Genomic DNA, 24,737 nt, shown 5'->3' on the forward strand with positions numbered 1-24,737 from the left:
TTTTTTGTGTTTTTTTTCTGTTCTACTGATCTTGATGCATTAATACTTTGTCATCCCTCCCTTTTGGTGCAACTAATTTCATGTACTCGTCCTTTATGTTGTACCCACTCCCCTGCTATAATGCTTCGACGCTGCAGGGTGTACTGTAAATAATTAGTGAAAAACTAGCGTCAAAGCCATGCAAACCACAAAAGAAGAACGAAGACGAGACACAAGCGCTAACTCAGTGAGTTGGCGCTTGTGTCTCTTCTTTGTTATTCTCTTGTGGTTTGCATATTTTTGGCGCTAGTTTTTTTCTCTAATTCAAGTATGCACCAACTAGCACAAGAAGAGGTCTTAATACTCCAAATAAATAAAAAATGAAATCCTTCGTCGTCTGGGTACTCTTCAGCCCCCCCCCCCCCCCCCCCCCATATCACTGTCTTCCTCTACCAAAATGACGATGCTCGCATTGTAATTAATCGGTCCATCTCCGTCTTCTTTATCTCGAAGAGTACTGTAAGGGCTACTTTTGTTATCTGGCGTGTACTGTGACACAATGTGACAAATTCGGCAGCGATGTACCATTGATAAAGCCAGACAGAACACGGACTATCCTTAGCGTAGCTACGATTGCGAAGCCTTGTCTACTGCAGCTGTGCAACTAATCTTGCCCGCGCGTTTGGAGAGGTCAGAGGAGACGCTTGAGGTGATATATATAGACGTGTTCCTGCGGATTACGGCGCTTGCACAGCACTCTGCAGTAGCCATGAGTCAGCTGTATATAGCAGCACATATCTCGTATCGTGTGTGTTTATTAGAAACCCTCGTATCGCTAGGCTCGGGGAAAAATGCACCTTGAAAATACTACGGATGGTAGAAAAGAATTAACTGCACAACCCGCCACCATCCAAATTTGTATTAAGTATGCAGTTCACTCCGTAAAATCGGTACATCCCGACTATACCGCGCAATATACCAGTGAAAAAATTTCCTTGTCAACAACAGTGCAACAAGTAAGTCAACTCCAAGCCCGAAATTCTCGCTTCTCGAAACCGTGTGCCTACTTCTCCACTGTCCTGCTGCTGCTGTGTACTTCACAACAAGCCGAGGCCAGAGAAAAAGCAAGGAGCGAGAGTACTTGAAGCAAAAAAAAAAAAAAGGACTCCGGGCTACACACGAGTTCTTTTTCTGTTCTGTGCCGGACGCTACGTATAGTTGCAGTCCTAGCTGCACACGGAACGAACCGCTGCTCGGCTCGCGTGATTAGTCCGAGACAGTGCGTTGTCCAGACAGAAAGCCGGGCGCAACGCTTCGTCCTTTGCCAGGAAAAGCACTGGTTCGAGCAGCGCATACCGGCGACCACGACAGGCTAGGCCACCTCCTTCCTGGCCGCCGCAGTGGGCGTGCCGTGAGTGCTGTGGCCTGTTGAGACGTCGCTCGCGTTCGGCGCTGGCGTGCCCGACCTCGGCTCGTGTCCTGTGGTCGGTAGTGCTGGCACCGGAGCCTTCTTGGTGGCCGTGACGGTGTCGTGCGCCGCCTTCCGGGCGCCGACGGCCCTGCTCTTGTGCTGGTCGGCCCCGTTGGCCCGGGACGCGATGTAGTTGCGCACGTGCTCGGCGTTCCTCTTGAGGTGGACGTAGTTGCTGAACGAGTAGGTCAGTACGCACGAGCAGGCCAGGATGGACACTCCCAGCACGGCGATGACCACGTACAGCCCGTCGCGGTTGATGAGCGCCACTGGTGGGTTAATATCCGCCTCCAGCCGAGGGTCCATGGTGTTTCTGTCAGGGCGATAGAATGGCGCTCCTCTGAGGGTCAGCTCTGGCACGGGCGAAGGTCAGTGGCAGGCTTCCTCTTCTTCTGTCCTGGTGGTTCCTTCCTTGTCTTCGGGCAGGGAGGTTTTTTTTTTATTTCGCACACTCGTCTTAAAGGCATAGTTTGGGTTTGGGTTCACTGTATACTAAAGGAAATCGTGCAAGGTATTTTTGTGCAGGAACCGGAGAAGGCTCCTGATTTTATTGTTGTCGGTTATCCACTTGAATAAATCCTCCTCCCTTGTCGCCGTTAGTCCCACTTCGTGTAAAACTCGTGTCCCTGAAGCCCTTGCCCCTGGACAAGTCCATAGCAGGTGGCGAACATTCACTTGCGCAGCCGGTGTGGAACATCTAGGGCAAGTGGCGGGTCTTGCGTCTTGTAAAAACATGCATTGGTATGGACGTGCCTCGTGTTGAAGTCCTTACGGGAATACTGAGTGATGGGTCATGTTCAGCGAGGACAGTGACTGAATTCGCGGATGTTTCGTATCCAAGACTGGTCTTCGTGGACGTTGAATGGGAGATTGCAACAGGGTATTGGTTAAGGATGGACAGCTGCGCGAGTTGATAATAATTAATGTGTGTGGTACAGCGTGAACTAGACGACGGAAAAAGGCAAGAAGACAGCACAGACGAGCGCTGTACGACGAGGGTATTGGTTAGTGCTCTGTTGCCAAATGACAAAACATTGGTCGGTAATGTTACACATTTAACGGCTTGCAGTCGCCGCTTTCTTATTTTCACGAACTCTTCGATGTCGAGTGGTAAATGTTCTGTACTGATCCTTTAGACGATTTGGTCCTCCTCTCACACTTTGGCCTTGTGATAGTCCCCCGTCGCCTCACAATACTTGTGATATGTGAAGGGACAATTAAGACAGCTTCACACGTTATCATCATCGCCGCCGTCGTTAGCCGAGTTGCGTCCTCTACACGGCGAAGGCCTCTCCCAGTATTCTCCAGTTATCCGTCTACGCGTCAACCAAAAGAATGTCTTCAGTGAGGTTGTTCACATTTTGCGCGTCGGGTTCTTTGCGTCGTCTATAACGTACTCTAACAACTCAGGTGGCGAATCTCAGGTGATGTATTCAGTGCAACGAAACCTGTCTCGATTAAGTCGAGTTTGACTTTGATAATGACAACGATCTCTGCCTAAATTATCGTTACTATATCAAAACACCGCAGCGGACCAGAGCTTGCTGGCGTAGTTGGTATTTACTGTTGAAGATATTTTGCCATTAACTTAGATGAACACGTAAGAAGTGTGATGTTGTTCATCCCTATGTGTTCGTCTTAGCTAGGAGTAAAATCTGTCCTCTTCGTTTTCGACTTTTATAAGGAGAAAAAAGGTTAATCATATATGAAAGGTAAAACGCACCTTAGCCTACTACGAACTGTAATAGTTAAGATTCCCTGTGCTATCCTTGAGGCAGAAACTTGGAGGAAAACTAAGGATCACTAATAGGCTTGATATTAATTAAATTGCGGACAGTGCAGCGAACTACGGAAAGAAAAATGATTGAGGCGCCCTTAACGGAGAGGAATAGAGCAAGGTGGGCGAGGGAGCAAACGCGAGTTACTACTGTCCACTCTGATACACAGAAGAGAAATAGATTTGGGCATGGAGCGCGCTAAAGGGACATGATCAATGGTCCGTCGTTAGGGTAAAGGGAGGGATTCCGAGAGAAGGTAGAGGTAGCAGGGGGCATAAGTGGGCATATGAAATTAGGATGTTTTCGCATATAAATGGCTGCATCTAGCTCAGGACAACGCTGAATGGAGATAAGTGGAAGCTAGGCTGTCGCCATGCAGTAGACATAACTGGGCTCATGGTGATGGTGGTGCTACCTTACGAGGCAGTGATGGTACGACGCCCGCATCATCACCATCATCATTATCTCAGCTCTGCAGAAGCGCTGCAGAGAAACGAGCCGTGCGGGGTGCGCGCGAAGAAAGGGGACGGTGACGAAACCTGAGGAAGCGACGTCTGTGACTAGACGTTGGTGCCGTAATTTAGCCACATCGTGCGGTGTGTATTAACCTATAGGTGGATGACTATAGGTGGATGAGGAGAGCCCAGCCCATGAAAATTCAATGGTGATTGCGATGATGATGATGATGGTGCTACCTCACGAGGCAATGATGGTATGACACACGCATCATCATCATCGTCATGGCGATCGCCTTTGGCTTTTCGTGCGCTAGGCTCTCTTTGTCCGCCTGTAGCGCCTCAGCATCCGCGTGGGGGTTGGTACCCACCGCACGATGTGACGAACTTACGGCACCAAAGTCTAGTCACAGACGTCGTTTTCTCAGCTTTCGTCACGGTTCCCTTTCTTGGCTATGCTGATTGCTCTGCAGCGCTTCTGCCAGCCTTAATTGGGCCGCTCCTTTAGGCGCCGATACGGTAATTAGCATGTCAGTAGAAATCCCTAATAGAGGCGGATGTGTTACACTCATTTTCTTATGTCCTGCAGACAGCTGACTCGCTATATACCGTTGTGATTGATGCAGTTAATGAGCACACTGAGAAAATCAAAGCGTGCAGCCGCCTACCCTTGTTACGACTTTGGAATTATGCAACGTAATGGCAACGCGCCGAGAAGCACGTAACTTGAGACCTCGGCTCTGTTCTACGCCCCTGTGTTCGTTCTCATCATAAATCGGGTAAAAGCAGGCGCCGGCACCAGGGGCCTCCGTGGTGGCCGAATGGCCGCATGCGACGCCCGTGGTCGTCCCTCCGCCTCTCCTTTGCTGGCCGGCCAGCTTGTCCCGGGACGCGATGCAGCTGCGCACGTCCTCGGAGTTCCGCTTTAGCCTGCTGTGGTCGATGAAGAAGTAGCCGAGGACGTAGGCGCATTCCGCCAGAAGGTTTAACCCAGGCACAGGGGTGACTCCGTGCAAGCCTCCGGGATCGATGCGCACCGCGTGGAGGTTACCGTTCACTTGCTGCTCGGACACCATGCTGCTTCTCAGGACCATATTGCCGAGCCAGGATCCACGATTGCAATAATCGCTACGCATCGAGCAAAGGCATCAGCAGCATGAGCTGCACCCGCTAGCTCAACCGCCTCCCGTGGTTCTTCCTCTCTTTTTCTCGGTCTTCACTCGTGTCTCGGTGCGGAATGGATGAAGGCGGGCTCTGCCGTTTTTGGTAATTGACATGTAGCTCAGCATTATCAATCACTTAGACAGGCAGAGCGGAACGGTGGGTCTAAAAATTAACATGTATAAAACCAAAGTAATGTTCAACAGTCTCGCAAGGGAGTACCTGTTCACAATTGGTAGCGAGGCTCTGGAAGTGGTTACGGAATACGTCTACTTAGGGCAGGTAGTGACCGCTGATCCGGATCATGACAGGGAAATAACTAGAAGGATAAGAATGGGGTGGAGCGCATATGGCAGGTTCGCTTAGATCAAGAATGGCAGTTTAACAATATCCCTCAAGAGAAAACTGTACAACAGCTGTATTTTACCAGTACTCACCTACGGGGCGGAAACGTGGAGGCTAATGAAAAGAGTTCAGCTTAAGTTATGACCATCGCAGCAAACCATGGGAAGGAAAATGGTAGGTGTAACGTTAGAAGACCGGAAGCGGGCAGAGTGGGTGAGGGAACAAACGCGTGTTAATGACATCCTAGTCGAAATCAAGAGGAAGAAATGGGCTTGGGCAGGGCATGTAATGAGAAGGCAAGATAACCGCTGGTCCTTAAGGGTAACGGAGTGGATTCCAAGAGAAGGCAAGCACAGCATGGGACAGCAAAAAGTTAGGTGGGAAGAGGAGATAAAAAAGTTTGCGGGCATGCGGTAAATGCAGCTGGCACAGGAGTGTTAGAGCGGCATGGAAAGGCCTTTATCCTGCAGTGGACGTAGTCAGGCTCATGATGATGATTATGTAGTCCCGCAACACTGAGCAACTATAATCATCATTTTTTTGTAGGTATTCGTCATTATTCGGCGAGTGCACCGTACGAGCCTCTGATGTTGGAACGATAAAACTGTTCGTGCGTACTTCGCGGGTCGTCTTACCTCGCCGTCCTCACCCGGCCCTCGGTACATGACAGTAATCAAGATCTCGAAGCAATAACCGAAAAGGCATTCCGACATAATAGGCGGGATCGCGTGTGTCACAGCCGAACACTCTGGATATCATTTGCGGGCCAGAGGTCCAACTTTATCTGAATATCGTTCTTATCTGTCAGTCGATATTGAGAGTGCCCAATTCAACGCCTACCTGGGTTGTATGACCACTCGGAGCACTGCCCCGAAAGTGCACCCTATCCTGGAGTTCCATTGGCCACCGGAAGAACGCGGCAGTGTTTCACCCCACAAGTTTACGACGCAAGTGTCGTCCTAAGTGAAATAACGGACATGCCAGCGTGGAGGAAGCGCTTGCGTAGTATCAGTACGTAAGATTCATCCCTAATTTCCTCCTTCCGCGGCAACGGTTACAGCTCTTACCATATACCTCTTCCTTCCACGGCAACCCCGCTGCTCCTTCCGCGGTAACCACCCTCCGGTTACGCACTATAACGCGGAACCTAGGGAAAGGGTGCTTCGCAGCTGTCGCTGTAAAATTTCAAGAAGGATATGTAGGCAAGTAAGGGTGAGAAATTTATTTTTTTACCCCAGCCGTGAGTTATAGGCGCAAACTCCTCTGAAACGTCAACACGATGCTGCAAGTACGTGATAGTAAGCGGAGCACTGTCCGCAAGGAAAAGAGGTCCACCGTGGTTCACTCGGGGTTCACAATGGCACGATGCCGTTCCAGCTTCCGTTGGCGGCCACGATAGAGTGCACTGTCTATGCAGCCTCTGCAGCTCTCCCTACCGAATGTCATCCCGAACTGCTTTGTGATGCTGTGGATCTTGCGGCGTCCTCTGCCCTGCGGGGCACCTCAGTGAACGGGGTGCGATTGGCGACCTGGAGGGTAGAGTTGTCGCTTCTGTTCGCAGCTCGCGTATTCGCATTTCCAGCGCCTTGCAGTGCCGGCACCGAGGCCTGCTTCACGCTGGCCGAGGCCGCGCCTTTCCTGCCGGCGGCGCTCTTCTGCTGGTCCGCCACCTTAGCCCGAGAGGCGATGTACTTGCGCGCCTCCTCCGCGTTCCGCTTCAGCTGGTTGTAGTTGTTGAAGGAGTAGGCGAGGACGCAGGCGCATGCCAGGATGGACGCGCCGAGAACCGCCAGGATCACGTACAGGCCGTCGCGGCTGACCAGCACCACCGGCAGGTTGAACTGCGCCTGTAGTTCCCGCTCCATGGTGGCACAACTTCGAAAGGCGCGCCACTTCGAAATGCAGACTCACGAGGAGCCGGATACCTCACGGCCTGTCAGCCGTCACCTACGCTTTTTCTTCGTCTCCATCTGTCCTCGCCTCCTCTTTTCATCTGATGATGATTATGATGATGATGATGATGATCCAAATAACAGGCGGCGAGTACCTTCACTGGGGGGAAACCTCCACAATTACATAACAGCTACCGGCAGATTTTTTTGCTGTGTCCAAAACTTCCGCATAGTAAAGATCTTTTAGTAATTTTAATGTATTCAATTCTATGATCTTCTCTCCCGTTATTTTCTTTTTTTTCCTCTTAATCGTAGTGCTATATCACCTGAAGCACAATTATTATTTTGGCACCAGTTTACCTTCTTCTTTTGGCTCTCCTCACTAAACCCTGGCCTAACCCCCGTCGTAGGTATGTGCCATGTCACTAAGGCAACAACAACAACAACGGCCTAGACTGTTGTTGACCTCTGTAGACATGCTACATACCCACGCGAGGGGATTGGCCAGGGTTTGGGGGCGAATGCCAAGGAAAATTGCATAGGCAATAAGCGAGATGAAAAGAAGCATCAGGCGTAAATGATATAAATTTGAAAATAATACAGAAAAAAGAAAGAAGAAAACAATTTGAATAAGGAAGGCTCTAAGAACAGTTTCGTTTTCTTCTCGGCGCCGAAATTTTCGCATTTCGCAGTGTCGTATTGCAGAGACCGAGCGCGAGTTCAGAAACTTTGGCTTACAGGCCGCTAGTCGAGTAAGGGTGCGTGCCTCGAGAACAAGCGCCATTTTTTCCGACGAAAGACGCAGTCAAAATCAAAACGCATACAATATTCCAAGCCTTCGCAGATAGTGGGGCTTTAAAGGGGCCGCACTCACCGATCCTTGTTCGTCGTCGGGCCGCTAGGGGCGCACCGGTGGCAACTTGTTTTTGCGAAGAGCATGGCCTGGATATCATCATCATCTTCAATACATCACATGCTGTGCATCGATTCCGCCCCCTCCCCTTCCTTTTCTTATCGTTCTAAAATTCGTTCTAAACTTGTTCTTTTCTTAATCAACAGGACTTTCTTGGCTCTGCTATTGCATTCTTCCTTTTTCTTTTTCTCCTTAGCACCGCGTAGTCTATTGTCTATTTTTGACGCTTACATGTGTAGCCAAGCCATCACCTCTTGAATATGTGTCATTCTGCAAGGGCACAACAACAACAGCTTGTAGAGGTGGTGGCAGTGTGGGCTTGACGTCGACTGCCATCTATCCTCAGTTATGGAAACTGTTGCACACCTCGATGCCCGCAACATTTCAAGCTTTCAAGTATACAATTTTTGTCGCTATGAAGTTGCAGAGAGTATCTTCTCTGTGAATTCAAGGTTGAGCTTCGAATGTTGATTGTGTGGCGAGGTCGCCATAAAATGGTTGTGAAGCTTAGTATAGTCCTAACAATAAGAAGTTTACGTACTTAGTTTGAATCTGAAACGGTACTTAACCTTTTTCCTTCCGTTTAGTTGATTTGGGCGGTGGTATCGATTCCGGCGACTGGTATCGGTCTACAGACGCTTCCTTTCTACGCTGCGTCTGCACTGCTTGTAGCGCATTTCCATTCTTCACACTTTGCACTCAATTACTCTAAGCGTAAACGAGGAAGATGCGGAACCAAATAAAGGAGTGTCACACGTACCAGCTTTCACCGTGACACACGTAGTGTTACGGCATTGGCGGGGGAATAAGCCAATCAGTGCAAACACGCTGTTGCACTGATATCTGTGTAGGTCTAGAATTCACTAAGTACTGGTCGAAAAAACAACCTCCTTTTTTGTGTGGGCGCAGCTGGGAAAGAACGGGGTTAACTGGAGAGACATGGAAGAGGGCTTTTCCCTGCAATGGGGGTAGTTAGGCAGAGGCAGCAAGTAAGAATAGAACGAAAGCGCGAAAGCACAGCTTCTCTCCGTCTACGCTGCGTTTAATTTTGTGAGACAAACAACAATAATTGTCTGTGTCTCTGTTCGGTGCATGAGAAAATGTTAGCAATTATCTTAAATGCGCCTCTTCTTTCTTTAAGCCCTTGTCTTACATTATGTTACGAGGGCATCGCTCGTTTGTGTGCGACTGTGCAGACTAGGGCTGAACGTGGTTGCGTCATCGTGTAAGAGAAATTGGTTTGAATGCCCGCATTCAAAGCTGCCGACACGATTAGTTATTCGCATAAAGAACGACACATAGCTCTATTCAAACACAGCTTCTATGTCACTAGACTCAGCACATTTATTGTCATGCCATCTCGCCAGCCAGCTGACTGATCATCACAGTCCCGCTGCGTCAAACCATGTGTTCTCTCATGCCGAAGGCGATGTTTCTCACCAGTTTCTTTTTTTTCTCTCGTTTCATCAGCAGGGTTTTACTGTGGGAAACCTTTCTCCGCACATTTGTTGCTCTCCCCGAATACTAAGCGACAACGTCCAGTCTATATATCATTCCTTTCAAGTCGCGGAAAAAGTTCTTCCTTGTATCCGGAAAAGCACTGGCTTGGCTCATGAAGCGTCGGCGAAGTCATGTTCCGTGGCGTTCGGAATAACATTGGCGACACATAGGAGTTGAGTGCAGCCCTGCTCCCCGTTGCGTTGGGCGCCGCATCCAAACATAAGCCACCTGGCGCGGCAAGGAAACATCGCTGCTCTTCGTGATCTGCAAGGTGCGTCCTCCGCTGGCTTCCATTGACGCCAACGGCAGGCCTGCGTCCTGGGTTGGGCGTTGTGGCCGCTGTCCTGCTGGTCGACAGCCCTCGAGTTGTTCCCGGGACACAATGACGTTGCGCACGTCCTCGGCGTTCCGCTTTACCTTGCCGTGGTTGGTGAAGGAGTAACCGAGGACGCAGGCGTATCCCGGGACGGAGGCGTCCAGCACTGCAACGATCCAGTATAGGTCCTCGCGGTGTGCGATAATCGACAACCTCCCGGTAGTTCCCGGGACACGATGACGTTGCGCTCGTCCTCGGCGTTCCACTTTGGCTTGCCGTGGTTGGTGAAGGAGTACCCGAGGACGCGTGCGCATCCCGGGACGGAGGCACCCAGCACTGCAGCAATCACGTAAAGGTCCTTGCGATGCGCGAGGACCTCGTTATGACTAGCCTGCGGCGGTGGCTGGGGTCCCACGCTGCCTCCGTCGGCGGTCTTGGCGAGCCTGGCCGCGTTGCGACGAAATGTAGCCGCAAATAATGACAGCAGCGACACTTATGTGACCGTGACCGTTGCCGTCCTTGCTTCTTCTGCTTCTTCTTCTTCTTCACCCCAGGTATATGGCACATACCCACGGGGGGGGGGGGGGGGGGAATTGGCCAAGGTGTAGTTGAATAAACAAAGAAGTTTCCATGGAAGATGACGACAAAATTGTAGCACCAATCGTGAATTTTGAAAAATCAATGAATACAAACAACAGAACAATATTGACAGTTAAATAACAGACAGCATTTTGGTGAAAAAAGAAGAGCTCGTAGAACTTTAAAAGAATTAGCACATCAACCTACCAGTTGCAATTATGTAATCGTGGAGAAACCCACAAATAGAACCCAATGCAAATCCCTTGGCGTTCGCACCAAACGATAATAATACTGGCAAAGATAAAGGGAGCCCTAACCTGGAGAGAGGGACCTCCAGGTAAATCTTTCTCTGAAGTGCGAACTTTGGGCAGTAGAGGAGAAAATGGTCTAAAGATTAAACTTTCCCACATGCGTCACATAGGTTCGTCGGTGTCAACCCACAGCTGCATATATATAAATTCAAACTTGGAATCCTGCACCGTGTTACGTTTGAAGACGCCAACATGCCAAGAATATTCAAGCCACTGGGAATCATCAATCTACAGAGGCTTCAAAGGGCCGTCGATGTGGTTGCAGTGCCACGAGTGCAGGTGGTGGCGTCTACAAGGGTCCTCCCCCTCCCCCCTCCCCCCTGCTGTTTACGGGGTGAAACGGCCGTCCGCTGCCTGAGAACGGCTTTGGTGAACCTGTCTTTTGTTCTCAACGCCGGACCCACCCGGGACATGTTTCTCCCGGAGGGGACGACGGGGGAGCCGGCGAGCGGCGGGACTGCAAATGAGCCGTGGCAAATGCGGCCGGGTTTGACTAAGCCAACGTCGCCGGAATCCTCGTGCTTCGAAAACAACTTCGTCTTAAGGGCGGTTCACATGCAAGCGATTGAGCGAACTCAGCGACCAGCGGCACGGCGCAGCGATGCTTTTCGCAGGGTTCCGTTTCACATGCGTCGCTCCACAGCGTTTACTGCCGCTGCGAATCTCAGTGTTGCTGGCAAAGAATACGAGCTCGCGGTTGGTTTCGGTGGTTTGCAAACGTCAACATGGACAATGTTTATGCATTATTTTGCCACGATTACTCAAATTTTGTTAAGAAATAAAGAACTCTCCTTTTTTAAATAACAACTACTTCTTATCTTGATGGTAATAACATCTTTTTTTAAGTCCGTACGTGCGGTGTAACCATTGGCCTGTGCGCTGCAATTGCACTTCGCACGGCCTGAATGTCCCTGTCAGCAGCCTCCACTTCCTGCCGCCTTTTCTTCTGTCGCTTGTTTCCCCTATGTGGGAGAACCTCTGGTGAAGTTGCTGCCATACAGGATGGTCCTGGTTCATCAGGAAGGCCTGGGACACTATACATGCATTCAAATTCATTTGGCGATGCTTCTACTTCTTTCGAGCCTGGCGATGCTGGGCTGCAGCTGGCGTGGCTCGTCTCGGCTGCTGCGCTGGCCACCTGCACGTGGCTCACTGCGTCGAGGTTGCAGAAGCTCCTGAGTAGAATGTACAGGCTGTTAATTGCTGTCACTTACACATTCAATTCATCATTAGTATAATTGCTTACCGTCTCGTTTCCATGGAGTCCCTCAGGAACTCCATCTGCTTTAAATGTGGCCAGGCCGTCTTTGCAGTGGCTCCTGACCCAGTCTTCTTCCCATCTTTTTCGCCTTTAGTTTTTCGCCTGTACGTATCTTTTAGATTTTTCCACCGAGCAATAATCTCCTCAACTGTTACTGAAATATGGAGCAGTATAGAGCAAATTAGGAAACAATGGCAGACATGTGGCCCAAAGTTTAGCATGAACATGTACAAATTCTCATCTGTTAGCACACAAGAATATTGCAGAAAATGTTTACAACACACGATTCAGTACGGAAGCACGAGTTTTTTTTTTTCTTCTAAAAGGCAGTTTTACTGATTATGCATGCATGCATGACTGAACTGAGGCACACACATGATGAATGATTTATTTTGCGGACACGCACGAGATGATTTTGCGCGGTTCAGAAGCTGCAGATTAATGCTACGTACAAGACTACGATGAGCGGGCAGTGCCGCGGGACGGAGCGCTTGCTCTACATACACGCAAGAGACGATTTTACTAGGCTCTCAGCGCCCGGATTAACTCCACGCCTGAGAAAGGTCGCCTCCCGCATTTACAAACGTAGCTGAGAACATGAAAACGTGCACGTCGTGCATTTCACGATTGAAGTGAAGGGTACAAAATGATGCAGCTAGCGTGTCTTAAGAACCAAAAACATTTGCTCACGGCTGCGTGATGCCGACAATTCTCATACAGCTCATCTACGCACAATAGCCGGCGCACCGAAAAATAAACACCGAGCAGTACGCAGGAATGCGCGGGGACATAAAACAGTTTTTGACACGCTGCAGAATCCTGCCAGTGTGACGAGGAAAATTTGTTGGCTGCACAATGAAAAAATATGGCTGATAATCTTCGAGCTCGCCACAAAGCGTGCTTTCACTTACCGGTGTCGTCAATTGCTCGAATTGCGTCCCTCACTTCTTCCCAAAGGGACTCCTTGGTCGACTTATTGCGGAAGTTATCTTTAACATCCCATAGAAGTGGGCGCTTGGATACTTCGATGATCAGCACCTCATTGAACAGTCCACGTGACATGTTGTCGTGGTGTCGGAAGCGCGTGTAGCAAACAAACATTGTCGTCTTTCCCGCACGAATCCTCTTCTTGTCACGTGGCTTTTCCGCCGTGCAGTCATTGGTCAGGGGGCGGAGCTATCGCTCTGTCGCTGCGAAAATTTCCAACTTGTTGGAACCCCGTCGCTCCGGCCCGCCGAGCCGCCGCGACGGGTCGAAACAGGTTTTTCCGTCGCTGCGACAGGATTCGCTGGCATTTTCGCTTGCATGTGAAACGGGCTTTACTGTGCTTTTCCTTATACGTGGAACCTTCTGCAAACTGCAGTGGCAACCTTTAGTTCCCACGCTCCACGTGAAACCTTCTGCAAACTGCGGTGGCAACCTTTAGTTCCCACGCTACCGCTGTGAAGTGCAGGTGACTGACCTTCGACGCTGCCATGGGACCCCCTTCGGGCTATTCATCACTGTAGCCTGGATAGCGCGGACCATAATCTGCCAGAAGTGGCAAGAGTGTGTTGCTGGGGGCGTCCTGGAAGGCGGACCCTGAAGACTGGACACGTGATCTACATCACAGTGATTCGACGCATTTTTAATGAACTAGATTCCCCAACTAGGGACCTGGGGACAGCGGACCCTATTTAAGCACCGATCTGGCGTATGATCAGCCAGCTCCCGATTCACTCTTTCGAACTTTGCAAAAATGTAAATAAACCCTTTCAGTCTCTTCTTCACCTCGAAGACCCTCTCATCTCTTCGTCAACCCCACAACAGCAGTCTCCCGATCCGGAACCCGGGGACACGACCTTGGCGAGAGACGGCACAGGCGAACCAGGGGCCCGCACCTAACAATCGCAACCGCGTCATTGTTACCTCACACAGCCTGGATTTACACGAACGGACGTTCCAATTATATGCTAAGTGCTGATAGTCAGTGGTATTTAGTAAGGGATCTCGTAACCTGGTTGCTATATGTAGGAACCGCTGAAACCTGGAAATCGCCAGCAGGCTGAAATTCGGGACGGGATGTGTCACTGACCCGTCAAGAGCCGACCTTGCTAAGTAATCAGCCACCTCATTTGAATGAATACCTGCATGACCAGGGACCCAGACAAAACGGACCACCTTCAAAGTGCATGGGACAAGATATCGCAGGATACGGCTCAAAAAATCTTCTTGTGAAGTGTCAAGGGAGACTAACACTGACAAACAATCAGCGAGAATAATAACATGAGACACATGGCATGGAGTTTTGTGAAGGGCCATTCCAAGCGCCAAAAATTCCGCAAAAAATATAGGAATATAATCTGGGATGCGGACAGAATAGCTCCATGCCAAATCCTGCGAAAAGATGCCAGCTGCAGCTTTTTGGCAGTTGACGGAGGCATCGGCAGCAAGCACCGTATGATGGGGGTATTCCTCTATGTGATCCGAGAAAATACCTTCTTCTTCTTCTTCCTCTTAAAACATGGCATATACCTACATGGGGGATTGGCCGAGGCATAGTGGCGTAAACAAGGAAATTTACATACACACTAAACAATTTCTCACCCTATAGGGTGTAAATCAGCTGTCCCCAGACGAACACCCTTTCCAATTGTTGGGTGCTAAAAAAGGGTGCAGAGATCAGCACCCTTAAGGAGGGGTGCACTTAATGACACTTTAGAGGATGTAATGGCTACCCCTAATTAAAGGGTACTATTTTTCCATAACACCTCTACGAATGCATGTTAGAAGGGTGCTACACATTGATCCGCCCATGAAGCAAAAGCCGTGGACTGATGCGTGCCCTCTTAACTTTCATACTGTGCACCCTTCCTGAAGGGTGCTGATCTCTGCACCCTTTTTAGCACCTAAAAGGGTGTTTGTCTGGAGACAGCCGATTTGCACCCTTAAGGGTGAGAATTTGTTTAGTGTGTAGGGTATTACGACAAAATATTAGCGCCAAGTGTGAATTTTGAAAAATATATCAATTCAAAACGACAGGAGAATATTTAAAATAAAATAACAAACAGCATCTTAGTGAAAAAAAAAACATTGTTCTCGTCTTCTCTTCGTCTTTGTATGCAGACAGGCTCTGACCATCCAAAAAGCATGGGTTCCGTATATAAAGTTCGCGTTCAGCACAGAGTTGGTCCAAGTCGTGTCAAAGTACTCATTCCTGTGCGATAGGTGTCGAAGACTACCTTAACAGAGGAAGCCGGAGATAAAAAAGAAAACGTGCAGCTCTGCGTTGGTGTCGAGAAGTAAGTCAAGCTTAAGACAGTTTGGTTAATCTCAACATGACTTATTTTGAAGGTGTGAGAATTTTACATATAAGTTATTTCACGCCCTTTAATTACTGTGTAGTTTACAACTTGTAATCACTTCCCTGAGTGTCCAATTTAAATGTGGAAATTGAGCAATGGCTGTCTGACATAATTTACATCTTCATTTAAAATCGCTCAGGGCCATGCATGCGGAACATAACCATCGACCCATATGTGCCTGGGAACAAGAAATTGACAAAATCGGCATGTGTGATTTTAAACGAGGATTAAATTATGTCAGGCAGCCATTGCTTTTATTCATTTCTTCCTCGTGGTTTTGTCTGCGTCGTGTCGCGTGCTACGCGCTCTAAGGCGAACGGTAGCTTTCTTTTCTTTTATTTTTTTTCAGCAAGAGGCACTGCAAAATAGAATAGACACAATGTGTCAGATAGCTATATGGATGACTCCCACATTTGTAAGGAATAGCATATATTTTTCTTTGCTTGCAGTCCAGAATTATGGGTTGCAATCAACGGGCCCGAGCCTATCCAGTCGAAGTCTACGTTTGCACTTCTAAGGTCTTTTCAGGTGCGTAGCAGATCCACGAATCCCCCAAGCAGTCTGGCCTCCAAGAATATCGACACTCTCGTCTAGTGCCTGCTTATTGGGCTAATCCCCGAATAAGCAGGCTCTGGTGGAATACATGGTAGTACGGGAGATGGTTGCCGTGTGTCCAGTGATCTGTGCAAGTCGTGCCGCCAGACGCATGGGTAAACCTTGAGCCATCCCCAATACCCACAAGCATTGTACCTTGCTACCTTGGTCTCGTACACAGCTTGGTACCACGAATGTGCGCAGTCTTCCCATATGGCCTTGTCACTCATTCGCGTAGTTAAATTGTGCACTCCTTGATGGATCGTATTTTGCGATTGTATTCTGAGTACTTGAAAGCGAGAAGATGCGCACAGTTCGGTGTCTGGATATCGCGCATACATCTTGTGCGTCAGAGCTTTTGAGGTTAAGTGATACGTCGTCTTTTCGCCCTCATAGAAGACACTGATTCTGCCGACCGGTGGTAAATCAAGTAGCGCAGTCGCTGGTGTTGTGCCAGGCTGTAGACCTGCCTGTAACAATGCAAGACTCCAATAGACATTGGTTACTCCAATCATTTTGAAAATGTGTAAAGAAGAAAGCCGTTAACCGTCGCTTATATTTCGTCTTCGCCGCACACTTATGGCTTAGTGTTTTCTCCACACGTCTTCTCAAAGAACCGTCATTTATCAACAGCAGAAGTTCGCAAAAGTTCGCGCGCTTCGCTCTATCGAGATAAGGAGCGCCACAAGGGAACATCGCTTTTCTTCGTTATCTGCAAGGTGCATTCTCCGGTGGCTTCCACTGACGCCGACGGCAGGCCTGCGTCCTGGGTTGGGCGTTGAGGCCGCTGTCCTGCGGGTCAACAACCCTCGGGTTGTTCCCGGGACCCGATGACGTTGCGCACGTCCTCGGCGTTCCACTTTGGCTTGCCGTGGTTGGTGAAGGAGTAACCGAGGACGCACGCGCATCCTGGGACGGCGCACTGCAACGTTCACGTAGAGGTCCTTGCGATGTGAGAGAATCGACAACCTCCCGGTTGTTCCCGGGGAGCGATGGCGTTGCGCACGTCCTCGGCGGTCCACTTTGGCTTGCCATGGTTGGTGAAGGAGTAACCGAGGACGCGCGCGCATCCCGGGACGGAGGCGCCCAACACTGCAGCAATCACGTAAAGGTCCTTGCGATGCGCGAGGTTCTCGTTATGAGTGGCCTGCGGCGGTGGCTGGGGTCCCACGCTGCCTCCGTCGGTGGTGTCGGCGAGCCCCGGGGCGCGTAGTGGTGAAAGCTCGCCGCAAATTAATGACAGCGGCGACGCTGATGCGACCGTGACCGTTGCCGTCCGTGCTTCTTCTGCTTCTTCCTTTGTTCTTCTGCCTCTTAAAACATGGCACATACCTACATGGGGGGATTGGCCGAGGCGTAGTGGCATAAACATGGAAATTTCCATTGGATATTACGACAAAATATTAGCGCCAAGTGTGAATTTTTAAAAATATATCAATGAAAAACGAAAGAATATTTAAAGTAAAATAACAAACAGCATCTTTGTGAAAAAGAAAAAACCTTTGTTCTCGTCTCCTCTTCGTCTTTGTATGCAGACAGGCTGTGGCCATCTAAAAAGCATGGGTCCCGTATATACAGTTCGCGTTCAGCACAGAGTTGGTCCAGGTCGTGTCAAAGTACTCATTCCTGTGAAATAGGTGTCGAAGACTACCTTAATAGAGGAAGCCGGAGATTAAAAAGAAAATGTGCAGCTCTGCCTCGGTGTCGGGAAGTAAGTCAAGCTTAAGAAACTTTGGTTAATCTCAGCGTGACTTATTTTGAAGGTGTTTTAATTTTACATATAAGTTATTTCACGCCCTTTAATTACTGTGTAGTCGACAACTTGTAATAATTTCCCTGAGTGTCCAATTTAAATATGGAAATCGAGCAATGGCTGTCTGACATATTTTTACATCTTCATTTAAAATCACAGAGGCCGATGCATGCGGAACATAATTATCGGCCCATATGTGCCTGGGAACAAGAAATGGACAAAATCGGCCTGAGTGATGTTAAATGAAGATGATTAAATTATGTCCGAGAGCCATTGTTGTTACTCATTTCTTCCTCGTGGTTTTGTCTGCGTCGTGTCACGTGCTACGCGCTCTAAGGCCAACGGTAGCTTTCTTTTCTCTTATTTGTTTCAGCAAGAGGCCCTGAAAAATACAGTAGACACAATGTATCAGATAGCTATATGGGTGCCTCCCAGATTTGTAAGGAATAGCATATATTTTTCTTTGCTTGCACTTCAGAATTATGGGTTGCAATCAACGGGCCCGAGCCTATCCAGTCGAAGTCTACGTTTGCACTTCAAAGGTCTTTTCAGGCGCGTAGCAGATCCGCGAGTCCCCCAAGCAGTCTGGCCTCCAAGAATATGGACACCCACGTCTATCACCTGCTTATTGGGCTAATCTCCCAATAAGCATGCTCTGGTGGAATACATGGTAGTACGAGAGGTGGTTGTCATATGCCCGATGACTTGTGCAAGTTGTGCCGCCAGTCGCATGGGTAAACCTTGAGCCATCCCCAATACCAACAGGCATTGTACCTTGCTACCTTGGTCTCGTACGCAGCTTGGTACCAAAAATGTGTGCGGTCATCCTATATGGCTTTGTTACTCATTCGCATAGTTAAATGACGCACTCTTTGATGCATCGTTTTTAGGCGATTGTATTCTGACTAGTGGAATGCGAGAGGATATATATTTTGAGCGCAATGTGGTGCCAGGATATCGCGCATACATCTTGTGCGTCAGAGCTTTTGAGGTTAAAAGATACGCCGTCCTTAAGCCCTCGTAGAAGACACTGATTCTGCCGACCGGTGGTAACTCAAGTAACGCAGTCGCTAGTGTTGTGCCAGGCGGTAGATCTGCCTGTAACAATGCAAGACTCCAATAGAAACTGGATACTCCAATTATTTTGCAAACGTAAAAGAAGAAAGCGGTAAAGCGTCACTTATATCTCGTCTTCGCCGCACACTTTTGGCACAGTCTTTTCTCCACACGTCTTCTCAAAGAACCATCATTTATCGATAGCAGAAGTTCGCTAAAGGCCGCGCGCTTCGCTCTATCGCGAGATAAGGAGTGCCGCCCTGGTTCAAGCAGCCTCGGCGGTTCCGTTCATAGTAGCACTCGAGCTGGCGTTGGTGGCAGCGGCGGAGCGCACTGTCTCTTCAACGCTGGCAGCAGCGGGGACAGCTGCAGATAGACCCACGGTTCCGGCACGCAAATCTGTGTCCTGGTGCTCCGCGTCGGGCACCAGGTTCTCCGCACTGGACACCTCCTGCCGCGCGACTTCAGCGAGCTTGTCCTTGGCGGCCTCGTTGAACAGCACGCCGCCTCCCCTTGGCATTCCCACATTCTGACTTCCAGCTGCCGAGGCCGCTGCCACCGGGGCATTCATGGTGGCCGAGAGGCCGCCGGCAGCGCGCTGCTCTGCACCGCCATAGCCGCTCTTCTTTAGTTCCGCTGCCTTGGCCCGGGACGCGATGTAGTTGCGCACTTCTTCGGCGTTCTGCCTGAGGTTGTTGTAGTTGGTGAACGAGTAAGCGAGGACAGCCACGCATCCCAGGACGGACGCGCTCAGTACGGCGACGATGACGTACAGGCTGTCGCGGCTGACGAGCACCACCGGGACGCTGATCTCCGCGTCCAATTCCGACGACTCCATGCCGCTTGTCCAGGTAATGGGGGCTGGTCCACCGGGTCGCAGCGATGGAATGGCGGCGCACCAATCAACAGCTGGTGCACGAGCTGCAGCCGCCACCTGCGCCTCTTTTCTTCTTTTCCTTCTACAATTTGTATTGTTGATGCCGTATGTAGTGAACCTGGCGTCTACACCTCCCTTTCCTTCAACAACTACGTTACGTTACGGTTGCTCAATAATCCTCGGCGAAGTGTTATCTCGGCCGCGTGCCTGCCATATAGTTTGGAAGCAACCTAAACGTTTGGGTCGTTTCATCAATGAATTCCTCTCCTCAGGCTATGCGCCCACACCGCAAAGAAAAAGCTACTTTCTCGACTTGATGTCTATCCCCTGTGCGAAGAAGTCGCAGCGATAAATGTACCGTAACCCTGTGCATCTCTGCTTCTCAACGCATTCAGTACCAGGCCAACTTGCACAAAGTGGCCACAGATGGCAGGTTCTCTGGGATGCCCTCTGTGTTGTCCAAATGTTCTCTGTGGCCCGGCAGGTTAACGCGGCAGGTTTATGTGGCGAATCCGCTACTACCCTGCTTATAAAGGCAGCGCTGTTAAATAGAGAAAACTTGCAGGAGCTTAACCTTTTCAGTCTCTGTGCGAGGAATAATGAGCGAAGAAGAGGAAGCGGCCCTCTCCCCGTCGTCTCCTTCAAATCCAGCGTGCACCTCAGGCCGGAGGGGCGACTACTATGACGACCAGCCCGCGCATTACCAGCCGCAGTGGGAGCAGCGGCAGCGCTGGACCCACGATCGGGGGAAGGCGCACCCACTTCCGGGAGTCCCAGCAGGCGACCCAGGTGACGCACCCGCGGCCGCGCTATGCCCATCGTGATGCCCCTTGCCGCCACTTGGGATTCGCGAGTGTTGGCTGTCCTTTCTGCGCTTACTCGTGTAACCGCCAGCTGGCGGCTTAATGTGCAGGCGATGCAGGCCGACGCAGTCCTGCTTCAGGAAATCTTTTTATATTTTCGCAACACAAACCAAGGATGAGAGAGCGAGAGAACAAGATGCGCTCCCTCTCCTGGTTACAACTCGCGTACTAACATGCACCCTTGCCGAGTACTAACGTGCAATGCTAAAGTGCAGCCTTGCTGCGTGGTGATTTCGCTACCCACGAAATGACTGATGATAGAGAAAAGTATAGAACAGCTGTATCTTGCCGGTACTCACCTACGGGTCAGAAACGTGGAGGCTAACGAAAAGGGTTCGGCTTAAGTTAAGGACAGCACAGCAAGCCATGGAAAGGAAAATGATAGGTATAACGTTGAGACCAGAACCGAGAAGAGTAGGTGAGGGAACGAACGCGGGTTAATGACATCCTAGTCGAAATTAAGAGCAATAAATGGGCTTGGGCAGGGCATGTAATGCGAAGGCAAGATAACCGCCGGTCCTTAAGGGTAACGGAGTGGATTCCAAGAGAAGGCAAGCGTAGCAGGGGGCGGCAGAAAGTTAGGTGGGCGGATTAAATTAAGAAGTTTGCGGGCATACGGTGGGCGCAGCTGGCAAAGGACAGGGCTATTTGGAGAGGCAAGGGAGAGGCCTGTGCCCTGCAGACGGCGTAGTCAGGCTGATGATGATGATGAACTCCTGGTCTTATTGCTCCAAGTTTAGCCGGTTTTAATCCCCCTGCCAATCCCGTCAGGCGTGATGTCGTGGCGATGCATCCACAAGAAAAACAATCCGCGGTCATTTCACTCTATCCTGTAAGAAGTATGCGGTGGAAATGACGGCTTCACACTTTCTGCCCTGACCATGAACATGAACATGATCTGTGCATGTTCGCCGTGTTGTCTCATTTTAATAACTCGATCGATTTTTCATTTATTTATTTATTATAGATACCTCAAGGGCCCTTGAGTGAGGGCTTTACATGAGGGGTACGAGTCGTCGTACTTCTTTCCCAACAAAATGCTTCACCGCCTGCCGCGAAAGAAACCCACATGCAGTTCACTCTAGATGACATGAGCGAAAACATTCCACCTGCGAGCGCATTCTCTATGCGCTCATGCTAGCATCTCTGGGCGCCGCCAACTCGGAAGACTTGCGCGTCCCGCTTAGTGCCACCCGAGCGCACCTTTGCCGGTCGCAGGGCACGCCTCGGGACATGTACGACAGCCTCCTGAGCGACATGAACAAGCGCGAGACGTCCAAGAGCAAGCCATCCATCGCGTTCACCGCGCCGCACGATAACATGGACTCGCCGTTCGGCTCGCTCGACGAGTTCAAGGACTTCATGTACAGCTACTACACCGAGGGCCAGTCCATGATCGCGCACATGCGCGACCGCGTGCCCCGGGACCTGCCCGAAGTCGCGCAGCTGTTGGAGGCCTCCTTCAAGAGGTACGCGCCTACTGCGCCATCAAGCGCGCCTTCTGACCTACGTTTTGAAGCGGCAGTACAGAGTGAACAAATGTTTCGCGGATGGATAGTTGCAGCGACGTATAAGTGACTTGTAGACTAGTGTGCGGCCCTAGAAATTTCTGCTAACTATTCGGACGATACGACGACACCAGTCATTGCGGTCGCTATAGGTACGGCAGCTTTCACTTTGTCATGGCTGTACTTATCCATAGAATAGCCCTCATTATTTGGAGTTCAAATCTGAATCATGAATTATGAGGGTGTAACTTCCCAAAGCTACTCAGGCTATGAGGGACGCCGTTGTGAAGGGCTCCGCAAATTCCGACCACTTGGGGTCCTTAACGTGAACTGACATCCCAAGTATACGGGCCTCTTGAATTTCGCCTATATCGAAATTCGACCATCGCAGCAGGAATTGAACCCGCGTCGTCCGAGTCAGCAGTCGAGCGCCATAACCACTGAGCCACCGCAGCGGCCAGTTGACGTGTAAAGTAAAATTGGCAGCTTACTGACAACCCATCAAACACAAATGCAGATCCTGTGCGTTCTCCCATACTGCAGAATGCAAAGATTCTCTAAGGTGCTTTACCCTCTACCCCTCCCTACCCCTCGTTTTCTTGGTGGTATGCCTGCCAGGAGAAAGAGGTAGAAAATATACAAATGAAAAGACATTGCACAGGATATATCGCGTCATAGCTTTTATCATGCTCTAGCCTCTATAGAGCATGATAAAAGGGCACGGTGATAAAGGCGTTTTCGATTTTTTATCAGCTGGTTTTGCTGGTACTAGTAAGTTGCGAACTGACCCACTATTCAGCTGTGTTCAGATACGAAAGGCAGACGCGAATGCAGTGACCGCGAAGGCACCACCACTCCCATACAAATCGGGTTGGACCTGAATTCTGCGCACGTGCAGGTACGTGATGCTCAAGTTGGAGCTGGACTGCTACTTCTCGACGGTGGTGAACTACAGCGCCGAGCGCATCTCCAAGGAGGACCTCCGCTACTGGCCCAACCACATCCTCAAGAACATGGACGAGAACATGAGCTGGGTCATGGAGCTCGTCCGGCGCAAGCCCAGTCTCTCCGAGTTCTACAATGATACCATGGAACAGCTCAAGCTGCTCCTCTACCAGATGCGCTCGGCCACACAGCTGTATGACTGGCAGTCCTTCTGAGCACCAAGGACCTCGCCCCTGGACCTTCCCGCCGGCTGGCTCGAGCAGTGAGAATTAAAGGCAGCGTGGCCTCGGGCTTTTTGCAGTCACAAATGCGTTTGTAGACGGCTGTAGACACAGCAATGAAGTAGACGTCTCAGCAGCAGACTCACAAGTCAGAGGCGTTGGTTCATCAGACACTTGTTCAAAAGTACGTGCTTCAAGAAGCAATTTCTCCTCCGATTGGTCACCAGTAGACTGTAGTATCATAATAGCACACATATTCAAGGAAAGAAACCTCACATACTTTCCACCATCTTCCAGGACAAAGTCTCAGCATCACAGTTATTTCTTGTAAAGCAGCTGATATATTATTACAGTAATTGAAGACGCACCCCAAGACGGCACAGCACTCGCCAGTTACGATAGCGTGCGCCGATAAATCTTCGAAACAAGCGTTAGCCCCGTCTCGACACGCGAGGAGAAATTTTCAGTCTACCCCGCGTAACCATAGCACCGATGAACACCGGAGGGATCAAAACGGCGACGTGAAGGTTGTGGCTAGGACGGGCAGGATGCGTAGACCCTCAACTTCCCTTCATATTTTAAGGATGCGAACAAAATATGCTTTTTTTCTGAAAATCTGCAGCTGGACAGCAGATTCGACGTCCCTCAGACACGTGGGCACCTCAGCCTGTACGCGGCTGAATGTCGAAGCACAATCGCAAAGTACAGAGTTTTAGAGAAAGAAAGAATGACAGCACATGCGCTCACCAATAAAAGTTTATTCAGTGAAAAATGTTTTTTAACTCTTGCGCTGCAGTGCAAGTGGTGGTAGCGAGCGGTTCTCCCGTCATTATTTCTTCGTTCTTTTTTTTTCTTGTGCTTATTCGAGCTCCCGCATATTTTCTCCGAACATAAGCCTGTTTACTCTTGGCAAGTATCTTTAGCGCATACCCGTCGTAATATAACTGGGTTCTCTATAGCCGATTTCAGTGCTCTCAATTTTCAAACTACGAAATGGTTTAGCTATCATAGTGACAAGCTATTCTAGTTCAATTACATACACTGATCAAAAAAACCTGAAGAGGGAGAGAGATAAAGACATTTACATTCGGGCCCTAGTCCAGATCGCCGTCTCACGTCGGACCGTATCTGCCTCATATATCGTTCGACACCTGAACCGCGCCGTAAGGGAAGGGATAAAGGCAGGAATGAAAGAATAAAGGAAGAGGTGCCGTAGTGGAGGGCTCTGGAATAATTTCGACCACCTGGGGATTTTTTACGTGCACTGAAATCGCACTGCACACGGGCGCCTTAGAGTTTCGCCTCCATCGAAACGAGGCCGCCGCGGTCGGGTTCGAACCCGGGAACTCCGGATCAGTAGCCGAACGTTCCAACCACTGAGCTCTAACCAACTGGCCGCTGCGGTGGCTCAGTGGTTATGGCGCTCGACTGCTGACTCGGACGACGCGGGTTCAATTCCCGCTGCGATGGTCGAATTCCGATATAGGCGAAATTCAAGAGGCCCGTGTACTTGAGATGTCGCGGCGGGGTCGTTAAATATCCCCAGGTGTCGAAAATATTCTGCAGCTCTCCACTGTGGAACCTCTTCCTTTCTTCTTTCACTCCCTCCTTTCTC

At 50.0% G+C, this 24,737-nt stretch overlaps 2 protein-coding genes across 2 annotated transcripts in view; both read left to right on the top strand.

The window, feature by feature from the left end:
- LOC144120842 (cationic amino acid transporter 4-like) overlaps window positions 1–24,737 on the top strand; it is a 151,123-nt gene that overhangs the window by 40,912 nt on the left and 85,474 nt on the right. The window lies entirely within an intron of this gene.
- LOC144120843 (uncharacterized) lies at window positions 20,199–23,184 on the top strand. Its single transcript, XM_077653601.1, has 3 exons — window positions 20,199–20,374; window positions 21,667–21,917; window positions 22,855–23,184. Exons 1-3 carry the CDS (start codon window positions 20,267–20,269, stop codon window positions 23,114–23,116), a joined length of 621 nt encoding a protein of 206 aa, XP_077509727.1. The 5' UTR covers window positions 20,199–20,266; the 3' UTR covers window positions 23,117–23,184.

This window comes from Amblyomma americanum, chromosome 2 (genome assembly GCF_052857255.1).
Source record: "Amblyomma americanum isolate KBUSLIRL-KWMA chromosome 2, ASM5285725v1, whole genome shotgun sequence".
Taxonomy (NCBI): Eukaryota; Metazoa; Arthropoda; class Arachnida; order Ixodida; family Ixodidae; genus Amblyomma; species Amblyomma americanum.